The sequence below is a fragment of the Anastrepha obliqua genome, chromosome 3 (assembly GCF_027943255.1).
Source record: "Anastrepha obliqua isolate idAnaObli1 chromosome 3, idAnaObli1_1.0, whole genome shotgun sequence".
Taxonomy (NCBI): Eukaryota; Metazoa; Arthropoda; class Insecta; order Diptera; family Tephritidae; genus Anastrepha; species Anastrepha obliqua.
In genome coordinates, this window is record NC_072894.1 from 96,221,147 (window position 1) to 96,235,049 (window position 13,903).

The following is a 13,903-nucleotide window of genomic DNA, read 5'->3' on the forward strand; positions in this document are numbered from 1 at the left end:
TCCGTTTATTCGGCCAGGGACTGTCACTTCAGCAGCATTCCCCGTATATGTATGGGGAATTTTTATGCTGCTATAACAACAACAACAACAACAATGAGTATACTGATATTATTTTGGGCATTAAATAACTTTAGCACAGGGACCTATTGATAAGTTCAGACAGTTTATTTTTTTTCCTTTATTTTTAATATTTTTTTTATGAAGAAATTTTTCTGTTTATTCTCCTACGAAAACAAGATAAATTAGGTTTCAAACCTTATGAAAACTAAAATTTCTTTTTTTTTATTTCGCAAAAATTTCAAATTTTAAAAAACTAAAAAAAATTGTTTTTAAATTCTTGTGAAAATTTTAATTTTCATATTGAGAAGTTCAGACAATTTATTTGTTTCCTGTTTTTTAATATTATCTTTTTAAGATGAAATGTGTTTTAGTTTATTCTCCTAAAAAAACCAGATAAATTCATGATAAAAAAATGTTTTCGAAAATTTTCAGAAAAATTTCAAATTTTATAAAAACTAAAAAAAAAAAATTTAGAAAATTTTTTTTGAAAATTTTTATTTTCATATTGTACAAATAGATATACTCAAGTTTCAAACTTAATGAAAATTAAAAAATTTTTTTTTAAATTTTACAAAAACTAAAAAAAAAATTAAAAAATTTTGATGAAAATTTTAATTTTCATATTGTAAAAAGTCCAGATAAATTCAAGTTTCAAATTTTATAAAAACTAAAATTTTTTGTTTTAAATTTTTATAAAATTTTCAAATTTTATGAAAACTAAAAAAATGTTCATGAAAATTTAAATTTTTATATTGTAAAAAATCCAGATAAATTCAAGTTTCAAACTTTATAAAAACTAAAAAAATTTGTTTAAATTTTCATAAAAATTTCAAATTTCAAATTGCACAGGGACCTATTGATAAATTCAGACAATTTATTTTTTTTTATATTTTTTTTATGAAGAAATGTTTTTTGCTTATTCTCCTACGAAAACCAAATAAATTCAAGTTTCAGACTTTATGAAAACTAAAAAATTTTTTTTTAAATTTTCATAAAAATTTCAAATTTTATGAAAACTAAACAAAAAATTAAAAAAATTTCCTGAAAATTTAAATTTTCATATTGTAAAAAATTTAGATAAATTTTAGTTTCAAACTTTGAATTCAACTTTGAAAATTTTAAATTTTTATAATAGGTCTATCGATAAGTTCGTGCGGTTTTACAACAGATGGCGTAACTTGATTATTATTCCATCGATCCACATTTCCAAACATTCATTGGAGAGCTACTGCCGTAAGGCACAAACGTCAGTATAAGTTTTTTATTTGAAGCGTAAACAACAATATTTTTACCACACTTGAAAATGTCGAATTTCGTGCCAAATAATGTGTTTTTGCGGGGAATTCTTCTTCATTATTTTAATATGAAGAAAAAAGCAGCCGAAAGTCATCGTATCTTGGTGGAAGTTTATGGTGAGCATGCTCTAGCTGAGCGAACGTGCCAGAAGTGGTTTGCACGCTTTAAAAGTGGTGATTTTGGCTTGGAAGACGAAGAACGCGAGGGTGCGCCGCCAAAGTTCATGGATACCGAATTGGAGGAATTGCTCGATCAAGATCCGGCTCAAACGCAAGAAGAGGTTGCAAAAACTTTGGGAGTTGATCAATCAACCATTTCCAAACGTTTAAAAGCCATGGGAATGATCCGAAAGGTAGGCCATTGGGTGCCGTATGAATTGAAGCCAAGAGACGTTGAACGCCGTTTTATGGCATGCGAACAACTGCTTCAACGGCACAAAAGAAAGGGTTTTTTGCATCGAATTGTGACTGGCGATGAAAAGTGGGTCCATTACGACAATCCAAAACGTCGGGCAACGTATGGATACCCTGGCCATGCTTCAACATCGACGTCGGCGCAGAATATTCATGGCCTGAAGGTTATGCTGTGTATCTGGTGGGACCAGCTGGGTGTTGTGTATTATGAGCTACTGAAACCGAATGAAACGATTACGGGGGATGTCTACCGACGACAATTGATGCGTTTGAGCCGAGCACTGCGAGAAAAACGGCCGCAATACGCCGATAGACACGACAAAGTTATTTTGCAACATGACAATGCTCGGCCACATGTTGCACAAGTGGTCAAAACATACTTAGAAACGCTCAAATGGGATGTCCTACCCCACCCGCCGTATAGTCCAGACCTTGCGCCATCCGATTACTATCTCTTCCGATCGATGCAACATGGCCTGGCTGACCAGCACTTCCGTAATTACGATGAAGTCAAAAAATGGATCGATTCGTGGATTGCGGCAAAACCGACCGAATTTTTCACAAAGGGAATCCGTGAATTGCCAGAAAGATGGGAAAAAGTAGTAGTAAGCGATGGACAATACTTTGAATATTAAATTTGTAACCATTTTACGTCAATAAAGTTTCAAATTTCGAAAAAAAACCGCACGAACTTAAACATAGTCCATTAAAAACTTAAGAATTGTTTTTTTTTTTTAATTTTCATGAAAATTTAAATTTTCATATTTTAAATCTCATGTAGCTTTATTGCCCATTAAATTTTAGTATAGCAAAGTGGCTAAAGAGACGCGCTGATTTTTTAGAATTTTGTTGTGTTGGCTGATTTCTTGCATATAAGAAAATGTTGCTCATTCGTAAAGCATATGGAAATTTACATAAATGTTTTTAGTGGAATTTTAGAGAATGTAAGAGTAAATAACCTACATTGGTTCATTATCTTTAGTTTGGCTCATATATTTAGTTTGAAATTATTATTTACTTTTTCAAAATTTTAAGTTTCTAAAACACCCTTTTTGGGTGTTTGCCCGAGCTCCTCCTTCTACTTGTGTCCTGCCTCTTGATGTTCTTCCACAAATGGAGGGATCTACAGTTTCAAGCCGACTCCGAACAGGAAATGTTTTTTTTTTATGAAGAGTTTTTTATGGCAGAAATACATTCGGAGGTTTGCCATTGCCTGCCGAGGGGTGACCGCTATTAGAAAAAACATTTTCTTAATTTTGGTGTTTCACAGAGATTCGAGATATTTCTCTGAGTTCCGAATGGTAAACACGCACCAACCTATTCGATTACAGCAGCCACCAAAAAAGTAGAAACTAGTAGAAAAATAATATATATGACATTTATACGCCTTTCTAAGCACTAAATGTTCGTTTTTGAAAGAAGCCCCTCAAAGTTTTGAGACTTCAGACGAAAGTTACATCAAACCCATTGCTCGAAAAATGTAGTGACAACTTGACGAAGGAATACTTGTATAAAAGCGAAGGTTAGAATACATTTTGTAGGCAGCTAAAACTGTAGTTAAGCAAAAAATAAAAGAAAATCATAAAATTGTATTACCTTGTTTAAAGCACATCCTAAACATATGCTCCATTTTTTTATTATAGCTTCACTATCACCATGAAGTTTTGTGAATACCCTTTTTGGTATGCATTACGAATATATCCGATTCTCAGCTCAGCTCCAATGCACCCTTTTTCTACAAATGACTGCAAAATTATGTAAATTTCTACACAAATTTTGCTTGCTATGCATAAATGAAAAAGAAAGTAGTGCAAATTGATGAAGACGAAGCTTCCAATAAATATTAAACGTACATAAATTATGGCCTCAGTGAGCACCTATGCATATTGAAAGAAAAGCAAGACCAAAAACAAAAAAAAAATGTTATAAGACATTAATGTACGTAAAATAGGCCATAAACTATTGATCAACTTATTTAAGAAAGAAGTTTTATCAAATGATACAAAATTAATTATTATAAAATACGCAATACAAAAAAAAAAATAATAATAAGAAAAAAATATATATTTTAAGCTAAACTACAAGGAAATTGTAAACGAGAGCAGCTGCAAACGAGAAAACGTAACTGATGTGACATAAAGCCAGTGCAAACTAAAATGCCAGTTTAAAGTAAAAAAAAAAAAATAAAAAAAAAGTTATCAAGAAAAAATAAGTAAAAATTCGTTTTCTTAATATACTTTCTGCAAAATTTGGGTATTGTAAGTATTTATTTATAAAAAATATATCTGCAGGTATTTGTTACATCAAAAACTCTTCGTTCACATAATCAAGCGTACAATGAAAATATTGCATTGTATTCTATTGTTCATTTATATGTGCACAAATACATGTAAACTAATTTGTTTTTTTCTCGCTCCACAAAATCTTATTCGCAGTTACTTCCTATATGAATATTTATGCATTTATACACACACATTAAAAGCGCACAAAAAAAAATGTAACGATGAATCTAATTGCCAATAAGCCATGAACTTTCATAAGGAATTCACTGTTGCTCATTTTTCTTATGTAAGGCAATTCTACGCGTGTTTTGTTGTATCCACTGGCAGAGACGCAAAGATTTCACAAATAACTCCAAATTTTGCTTAAATGCTGTAATACAGTCGGTCTCGTTAGTCTTGTTGCTATTGTCACTCCCGTCACATAAGTCGTTGATATTTTGATTCATATACAAAGTTATCGTCTCCTCGTCCAAACAGTCGATTAGTTGCTGCGCATTCACAATACAATCGCTGGCAGTGTTTAGCGCGTCGCGTAGGCGTTGCATCTGGATGGGCGAGAGAGTGAGAGAGAGAGAGAGAGAGAGGGGATTAACAGAATGTTGTGACGAAAACTACATAGAATGTCTATGAAATTTCATGGAGCAATATACTCGTACAGTGTGTTTCATAACTATAGCATAGGGGACTTATTGACTTATCTTAATTCAATTTTTTTATGAAAATATAAAATTCTACTACTACATTCTACTACAAAAACGATATACAAGGTGACTGGCGTCATAAAATTGTTCACAAATTTATGAAAAATTAACCGAAATCTTCGTTGAAATTCATAGAATTGGAGGTGAATATCTCCTAAACATCGATTTATTGCATTTTAATAGATCATTTGGGCTTGCAAAAGGTTTTCGAACAAGTTAACTTAGGACCAAAAATTGATCAGAATTCAACAATCAAAAGACCTCATTAAAGAGGCCGGAAAAGACGAAAACTTTCTTTACAAGATTCTAACTGGTGATGAAACGTGGTATTTCCAACATAAACTGAAGCTAAGCGTGAAAGTGCCAAATGGAAAACCCCAGACGAGCCGCCATCCAAAAAAATCGCGTTCGGAAAAGTCAGAAATCAAGCCGATGCCCATTTGTTTTTACGATTCCCAGGGAATTGTCCACAAGGAGTACGTGCCAATGGGCCAAACCGTCAATGCAATTTTTTATCCTGGCGTTTTGAAGCGTTGGTTGTAGCGCTCTCGTCTACTTTGCCCTGAATGCCGTGAAGGCGGAAGCTGGTGCTTACTGCATGATAATTCACCATCTCATCGATCCACTCTTGTGACTGATTTTTTGACTAGAAATCGCACTTTAGTCATCAACCACTCACCGTATTCGCCTGATGTGGCTCTCTGTGATTTCTACCTATTAGGAAAATTGCATTTGGCCATGAAAAGAAGACGTTTCGCGTCTGTAGAGCCCATTCAAAAGGCTTGTAACGACATCGTGAGGGAGATTCCGGTCAATGACTTGAAACACTTTTTCCAAAAGCTTTTAGATCACGCAAAACAGTGTATCAAGGCCAGAGGGGACTATTTTGAATAAATAAACTGGAAGTTTTCAGAACAAAGCTTCTCTCGTTTCTATTTTAGCTCAGTATTGTTTGTTTTGGACTTCACCTTTATAAATCCAAGTTCCAAATTAAAAAAAAATACAGAAAAAACTTTCATACAAATCTCAAAACTGTTACGTAGAATTTTTAGAAAAATTGTTGCTTTATAGCCTATTAAATTTTGGTATAACAAAGTGCAAGTTTGAAGGAGCTCATAAGCCGCATTAATTTTCAACAATTCCTGCGAATAAGTTCCAGAACGATATGGTTCCTACAGATACCCTACTTTCTAAGAGGCCTAAGGAATCAAATACAAGTATGAGGTGTAGTCCCTCCGAAGAGTTTCCTGCAGCATTTTGTGTCGCAAATTCATCTAATTTTTAGGTTAGGTTATATTGGCTGGCCGAAGCCATCCAGAGACCATTTTGGTGATAACAAATCAGAATCCTATTTTTGCGAAAATATACATCACTCAAGATGCGCGTACTTTTCGCGAATTTTAGGAGTAGCTCAAAGGCGTTTTAGTCTTTCAAAACTGTGAGCACCTAGGTAGCAATTTTTCATTACCAACGTATAAAAAATGGAAAGGACGGCTTCTCTCAGAAATTTTCCCAGGCTCAGTATCATTTTTCAAGTTGATATGTATGCAATAGATAAGACGGCAAGCAATTTCTTCTGGATTGCTACCGAAGGTACATAGAATCTCTGCAGACATTTGCTAGAGCCTGAGCCACCTGCCAAGCACGTCAGAAGGCATCTCTTCAACTACACTGACGAGATCCAGGATAAAACACAATTACAACTACTGGATCGGACAGCATACATACACATATTAAACGACATTCATCGAGAGACCCTAAACAACTTCCTAAACTCTCGACGCTTGAATGCCGTTATCGGAGTCCAACCATCAACTATTGCAGGCGAAGAGCTTCAACTGCTTCGTGAGACGCGCATAACTTTGCTCCAGCTCCGTTCTGGGTATTGTAGTTGGTTAAGTTCCTACCTAGCTGGAATCGACCCCGACATATCCAATATACTTATGTCCAGCATGTGAAGGCACACTGAACGATAAAAAAAAAATAAAAACTGGTGCGTACACTTCTATTAGGTGTTTGGCCGAGCTCCTCCTACTCGTATTTGTTCCACCAATGGAGGCACCTACAGTTTGAAGCCAACTCCGAAAGGCAAATGGTTTTTATGAGGGGTTTTTTCATGGTAGAAATACACTCAGAGGTTTACTATTGTCTGACGAGGGCGATCGCTGCTACGCACCATTGCTTCTTCATAACTCACCTCACTTGTGGACAGTCAACTCGAAATGTTTTGTAAGGAATTACTTTAGTCAGCAAACGATAGCATTTACTGAAGCTCTCAAAAGAGGCTCTCATAGAAAAACCGATGTCAGATCGGGCTACTGGCCACAAAGCAGTCAAGTTTGAAGTACTGCTTAAAGATTTTCGTGCTTCAGATTTACGGAGAACCTCTTCTTCGAGGATTGGGACACTTTAGGCATAGCCCTGCTGCGTTGTTTTAGAGCATCTTTGGGTATGACTGAAAAATTATTACTGTGCACCCTATTCAAAAGCAGTACAACTAATCTAACTTAATCTTCACCCTTAGCATGATAAATACTTGAGGTCCAAAGGATAGGCTCAGCCTGATGCCAGTCAAGCATGCAGTTAAAATGTCTCTTGAGGTACAGAGAAAGACGGATCATTACGCGAGGAAAAAGCTAACGTAAATTTTTTTATAACTTAACGAAAAACTGTGTATAGATTTCGGTATATCATGTCGCGCTTGTAATTGAAGGCACATGATATACCGAAACATATTTTAGATCTCACCTCCAAGTTCTTTCTCGCCTGCAATTGCAAATACATGAAACACAGCTCTTCAAATCGTTTCTGGGCAATGCAATATTCGTCGAGCAGATTGTCGTAGCGAGCTTTTGCTGTTTCGGTTTCACAGCGACTTACTTTGAGAAGTTTTTCCTTTTTCACAAGTTGTCGCCGGCACTGTTTATATGAAGTACAGAGCTCATCATATCTGAAAAGTGAAGGAGTTTATGAGTTTCACATACCTAATAAGAGTATGTAAAATAATAAGAGGAAGTTTCGATGCTAATAGTAGAGTGGGTAGCTGGAGATGAATACTTATGAATGAACGAATGAATCCGATCTTATGGTTTTCTGTGGCCTCTATTCATCACAACAGCTCAAACAAACTCAGTTCCTTCAATAAACTTAAGATAGCGGTGGGTTAGCCTCAGCGTGTGTGCCTCTTTTCGTCCGAGATGTCTCAACCTTCTTCGCGCTATAGCATTACATTCGAGAAGAAGGTGTGCTGAAGTCTTTGGGGAATGGTCGCAGAAACGACAGGAGTTTGTGGCCCCTATCCCAATCCTGCGCAATCTGCAATGGCCTGTGCGAATGCCCTTGAGCATTCTTAGTTCATTCTATGAGAGGGTTATAAGTTATCTAAACCTCTTTTGATTATTCCGCTCAGCGAAGGCTTCGCTTGACGTAACCCCATAATTTAGTGTGAGTTAACATCTCTTAACCTTGGAGCTTCACTTCTAAGCTTCTTCTTGATGGTGTGCTGTCCCATACTAAAGAAGTGCTTGGGTTCTATTAGTTGAGGCTGCAGCATCTCTAGCCAATGCATCCGCTACTTCATTCCCAGTTATGCCGCTGTGTCCTGGGATCCATATGAGCCGAGTACGATTCTGCGTTCCTAACAAGTCGAAAAATGGTCGATGCACTCAAGGACCAGTGAGGACTTAACCTTACAGAATGACAATGCCTTGAGTGCCGTCTGACTGTCGTTCAGAATTGCAATTCGTCCATACCGGAGGTTTCTGTCTAAGCTGAGCTCTGCTCATACTTTGGCTTGGAAGACGCTAGATGCTCCATAGGAGTATGAGTATAACATGGAAAAGAAAACTCTTTCGATATCTCTCGACGGAAGATGGAATTTGTGAGAAATCGTTCGGTCCCAAACTAATAGTAGCAATCGAAAGGGGTGTGAAAGACAGAGCGATAGATATTGTCGAATTACCTTACTGATTATCGCTTATCAGCTGTAGGTATTTTGACATCTGCTGGTATTTGGTGATGAAAGCTTCAAGTTTTAAACTTCTAACTTCTTTTATATATACATTTTGGCTATCTGAATAATCACACTCGCACCAGCAGCTTGTGTAGGTCTCGGAGTATTAGAGAGAAAGATTCTGCGGAAGATTCTTGAACCTTTGCACGTTGAGGACAGCCAGTTTGTAGGCAAGGGAATCAGCTGTATGAGCTTTAGGACGACATAGACATAGTGGAGCGAATAGAGATCCAGAGGGTTGGTTGGGTAATGTAGTTCGAATAGATGAGAGCGCTTCGGCTCTGAAAATATTCAGTGGTAACTAACTAACTACTTACTGGTAGTAACAGAGGAAGGAAGAGGAAGACCTCCTCTGCGTTTGAAAAATCAGGTGGAGGACTTGGTTTCACTTGGCGTATCCAACCTGTTAGCGCGGCGAAAGAAATGACTGATGCGTTTTGTTAAACTCGGCCAAAATCGCAAAGCGGTTATCGCGGCAATCAAGAAGAAGAAGCATGGCTTCAGAAGAAGTCCTTTGAGAAAATATTAATGCAGATGGTTCAATAGCTCGATGGAGTTTATCGGTGAGCAGTGTAAAGAAAGAGTAACTGGAGTTAATGCTCTAGAATAAACCACTGATTGCTACCTAGATGATCCAGCTATTATTAGATCTAGACATTGTTTACAAGCTTAATAAATCCAGTAAATCTAGAAATTCGTTTCGTATAGCCTCAGTGAGACCAGAATGGGCAATAAGTTCAGCCCAAATCATCGCTTTGCGCTTTCATTTCCCATTCAGAGGAAAAGTCTTCTCGGTCACAAATTAAAACTATTTCCTCATGTAATTTAGTGTCTACCAAATATGTCTTCTACCTTCTAGTCAACTAAATATTTTCAGTGTCACCTCATCATTTTCACATATCTACCTCTGCTGCATCAACAACGGACTTATCGATTCATAGACTTTCGATGAGCGCGACCAACGTTCTGTTGCGGCACAGCGTGAAAGCGCATTCTCGTCCAGTGTCTCATCGTCGGTCGTAGTTGAGAGATCAACGCCACGTATCAATTCCATCAGCCGCACATTGCGCTCCTTTTCATTATCCAACGACTGACACAGACTCTTCAGCTTCTCCGATTGACGCTCGTAGGCCATACGCAAATTGAAATCGTTTTGTTGATCGTCAAGTAGAGTATTTTCAAGTTCACCTACGGTTTGGATAATCTGTTGCACGAGATTGTAGCTGAGCGTATTAGGGCCGGCGTGTTTTGCTTGTGGCGGTTCGCGCTTGCTGGAATGCTGGTTGGCTGCACTGGGACGTGCTGACTTGGCGGAGTGTGGAATTGGTTGTGGGAAAAGTGTATGACCGCTACAGCTGGTATGGAATGATTTTACTGGAGGTGGAAAGGGGATGTGTGGCAGCAGCTGTGTTGCAATTTCGTCAGGTTTTGGTGTTGGTGAATGTTGCTGTCGATCTGTTTGCCGTTGTGATGTTGAAGGCTGCTCTTGTACTTCTTGCTTTTGTATATTATCGGATACGTTTTCCAAGGGTAAATCAAATTGACGATATAGCAATGCAGCAAAGGACATTTTATATATGACTTAGAGAGGAGTTGCGACGAATCGTGGTGGTTGCCCCTTTATAACGTGGATTAAGTCGATTTGAATTAATTTTTTTGTTTTTAATTTTTTATTTTTTATTTTTGGTTTTTTATATAATTTTTTTTTTGTGAAATTCCGTGGTTTTTCTGTTTGTCTTCAATCGTTTTCGCTCTTTGTGTTGCAGTTCCTATGTTATTGGCCGAAATGTGTTTTTTTTTTACATTTATATGCACACGCCTTAGTTGCCGAGTGGTACGGAGGGGAATAACTGACTGAGCAACTGACTGAAATCGTTCAAGTCAGTTTCAGTTTTGATGTGAATTTTCAATTTTCGAAAAAATGCAAATCAAAAAAATTATTCAAAAATGACTTTCAAAAAATCAAAGCCAGATAGGTGTTTTTCGATTTTATTTGTCAATACAGGGTGTTAAAGAATGAAGAATTTAGTGCTTAAAACTGTGTCTTAATTAAATTTTCTCTATACCGCTTAATGGGTTCCATTTCTTGAAACGTCATTGTATTTGTGCGAGCAGCATTTGAGGATATTTAGCGCGACATCCATTGTTGTAAATTATATAGGTTTTCTCACTGAGGTCCACAAATAAATATAGATGGACGTGATTGTAACGTATATCCTTTCATGGGCTTCTGACCGAGCTCCTCTTCTCCACAATTGGAGGGACGTACAGTTTAATGCCGCTTTCGAACAGCATGTGTTTCTTTATGAGAAGATTTTTCATGGCAGAAATGCAATCTTAGGTTTGCAATTGGCTGCCGTGAGGCGATTGCTATTAGAAAAACTTTTAATTTTGATGTTTCGTGTCCTCAGCGGGTTTCGATATCCCAAAATCAATAAATTGGCACTACCGCAAAAACCTATTCAGCTACGGAAGTCCACCAATTAACTCACAATTATTAAGCCGATTCAGTGAGAAGATTAATCTTTACTACTCTATGGGGAGGCAGTTTCATTGAAAACAACTTGCAGCTCACTAAGAGGGATTTAATTCTGGTATTGTTGACCTGTAGGGAAATTGCTAGAAAATTTTGAGACATTTGTGTGCTTCACTTAGAACTTCATCTCTAAACGAACTTGAAATGCATTTTGTTTCTTCCGATAATTCTCTCGAAGGAACTGGAAAAGTTATTTTCACGTATCCATAGTCCATTGGTTGATAAAACGTGGAGTTGTATGAATATTCGAGGATCCTTGAGATCTTCGTTCATCATCAAGAAGTTTATTTTATTTCTGATTGTATGTTTTTTTTCCTTGTTCACTCCACTCGGGAGCAAGACTCAGTCTTGCGTTAGTTTCGTTAATCGATTTTTGCTTTCTGGAAGGGTAGGTGATGAGCCTGTCACTACCTTCTGTATCTATGTATCTGTGGTTAATAACAGAAGTAGATGTATTTATCTCAAGGTAGAGCCCGTGTCTACTACGCATATTAGATTTAAATTTCGTTTGCTTAGTAATTTTCCGTGATTTTCTACTTGTGAGAGAGGTTCAAATGTGAAGTCAATCTCATTAAATAAACGCCTCTCTGCATAGATTTTAATTTTTAATTAAGGGGGTCTTCTGGTCTCGAGGCCCTGAAATGAAGGGTTTTTTTGGGGATTGATTGTGACAAATACTGTGAATATTTAAAAATTTTTTTTTTTTTATTTTAAAGGTACATGTCTTGGCTTTTAAAAAATGGTTTTGACTTTGAAAAAAATTAACACCCGCGACCTTGAAATGGCGCTGAAGACGTCCACCTCCAAACGAAACAGGTCTCCATTTTGGTCACGGTTTTTCCACCTGGGTAATCAGAAAGCAAAAATTAGATATGCGTTGTCTTCAGAGTTGCCCTGGTTAAGTTTTCCCGTGACAGATTTTTTTTTATAAATTTTTTTCAAAAGTTATGCAACAATTTGCAAAAAAAATTTTTTTTTGCTCATTTTTTGAACTTTAAAAGGTTATAAAAATGGAATGAAAAAAAATTTCAAAAATCGTACACGAGGAAACTTAGCGGTAAGTTTTCCGAACCTTTTAAGACCAAAACCATTGAAATCGGAGTATAACTACTTTGAAAAGTGTGACCAAAATGCTTAAAAAACACGATTTTCGGGGAAACGCGTTTAAAGATAAAGTTTATGATAAAACGGCCGGAGGAGGGTACACTTCGGTGCCCAGAAAAATGTGAAAAAATGCGATTTTCAAAAAATCCTTTCTGTGGCGTATTCTCGCATACACATACAACAAAATTATGCAAAAAAAAAAATCGATTTTTTTTTCGCTGGAGACCAGAAGACCCCCTTAATGTGTTCATGCTGTTATTCAGTAATCGAGTCTCATTTATTTTCGTGATTGGCGCTATAACCGCTTCTGTAATTTTGACCAACGCCCAGTCGTTTCTTTCTCGTGAGAAACGAGGCCAGTTGGAGGCACTAAGTGCAGCCATGAAATACAATGGCCAACAGCTGATTAGCGGTTGCCCGAAAGGGACCAAAGCCAATAATTGGAAACAGTTCTACAGGAATCACGAATTGGATCGACAGCGATTACGTATGCAATTTACATAAAGAGCGATGGCCCAAACTAGAACGCTGCAGAACTGCAAAGTGTTTCGTGACAAGCCCGAACAGAAAAATGTTGAGCTTTCTTTTAAAATTTGATAGCAAAGTCGTTCAGTTGATGGTCGATATTATTACAGGACACCACCCATGGCGTCAGTATATGACCATCATTGGAATGACTGAAGACCCGATTTGCCTGTATTGCTCGAAGGAACCGGATAGCGCTGAGCATTTGCTCTGTGAGTATCCTGCATTTGCTAGAGCAAGGCTGCGAATTTTGGGTTCAGATGTCATGGGAATGAGTAAAATTTATTTCGTGAAACTGAAGGAAATTTTAAGATTTGCTAAAGAATCTGTAAAACTCTCACAGGACTATCTCTGCCTCTATTCCATGCCACCCATTTCTCTGTGTCACTTCAATAATTTCCTCCTTGACTATCTACCATTCTATTTTCTAGAGCTTCGAATACAATGGACCTTTTAGCCTGAGAGATTTAGGAGCTGGCATTCTCTTGGTGCATTTGGCTCGCCTTTTCCAAAATTTTAATTTCAATTCCAAGTTGAGTCAAGCCTTTCTCCACTTCATCGCTCCAATGTAAAGGAAAACTTCCCTTTCTTCTACTACAACTGGCAAGTACTGCATCAAATACTCTCAGAGCTGAGATTTGTGTGCCTATTCGAAAGACGTGACCTTCTTGGTCTTTGTTTGCTGTCCTTTTTCTACTATATTTGGAAACATTTTCCTTATCTGGTTTTCTGGGCACAGGAATATAGAGGGAAATGAAATTGCCGATGAGCTTGTTAGGAAGGGGTCCACAGAACCCTTTTCAGTTGACGGAACCCTTCTCAGACATCTGTGTCCCCTTGTCCGTTGCTACGATTATTTCGTTTTTGTTTTCAGTTTGTTCTGTGTAGTACATACTTGCATGTGTGGCTTTTTTATGAGTAGCGCATGAATTTCACTTTGTTGTTTTCAAGCGCTTGAAAATTCTCCAAAAATA

General features: G+C 37.0%; 1 protein-coding gene across 1 annotated transcript; it reads right to left on the reverse strand.

Annotated features, from left to right (window-relative positions):
- Nucleotides 1–4,003: 4,003 nt before the first annotated feature.
- Nucleotides 4,004–10,415, reverse strand: LOC129241258 (uncharacterized). Its single transcript, XM_054877502.1, has 3 exons — nucleotides 9,670–10,415; nucleotides 7,501–7,702; nucleotides 4,004–4,596 (listed from the first exon to the last, which is right to left on the reverse strand). Exons 1-3 carry the CDS (start codon nucleotides 10,332–10,334, stop codon nucleotides 4,315–4,317), a joined length of 1,149 nt encoding a protein of 382 aa, XP_054733477.1. The 5' UTR covers nucleotides 10,335–10,415; the 3' UTR covers nucleotides 4,004–4,314.
- Nucleotides 10,416–13,903: the final 3,488 nt, after the last annotated feature.

Coding starts and splice junctions, on each gene's coding strand:
- LOC129241258 (XM_054877502.1), bottom strand. CDS start 10,334: ATGTCCTTTGCTGCATTGCTATATCGTCAATTTGATTTACCCTTGGAA. Junction 7,703..9,669: donor CCGTTGTTGATGCAGCAGAG/GTAGATATGTGA, acceptor TTCACTTTTCAG/ATATGATGAGCTCTGTACTT. Junction 4,597..7,500: donor AGGCGAGAAAGAACTTGGAG/GTGAGATCTAAA, acceptor TCGCCCATCCAG/ATGCAACGCCTACGCGACGC.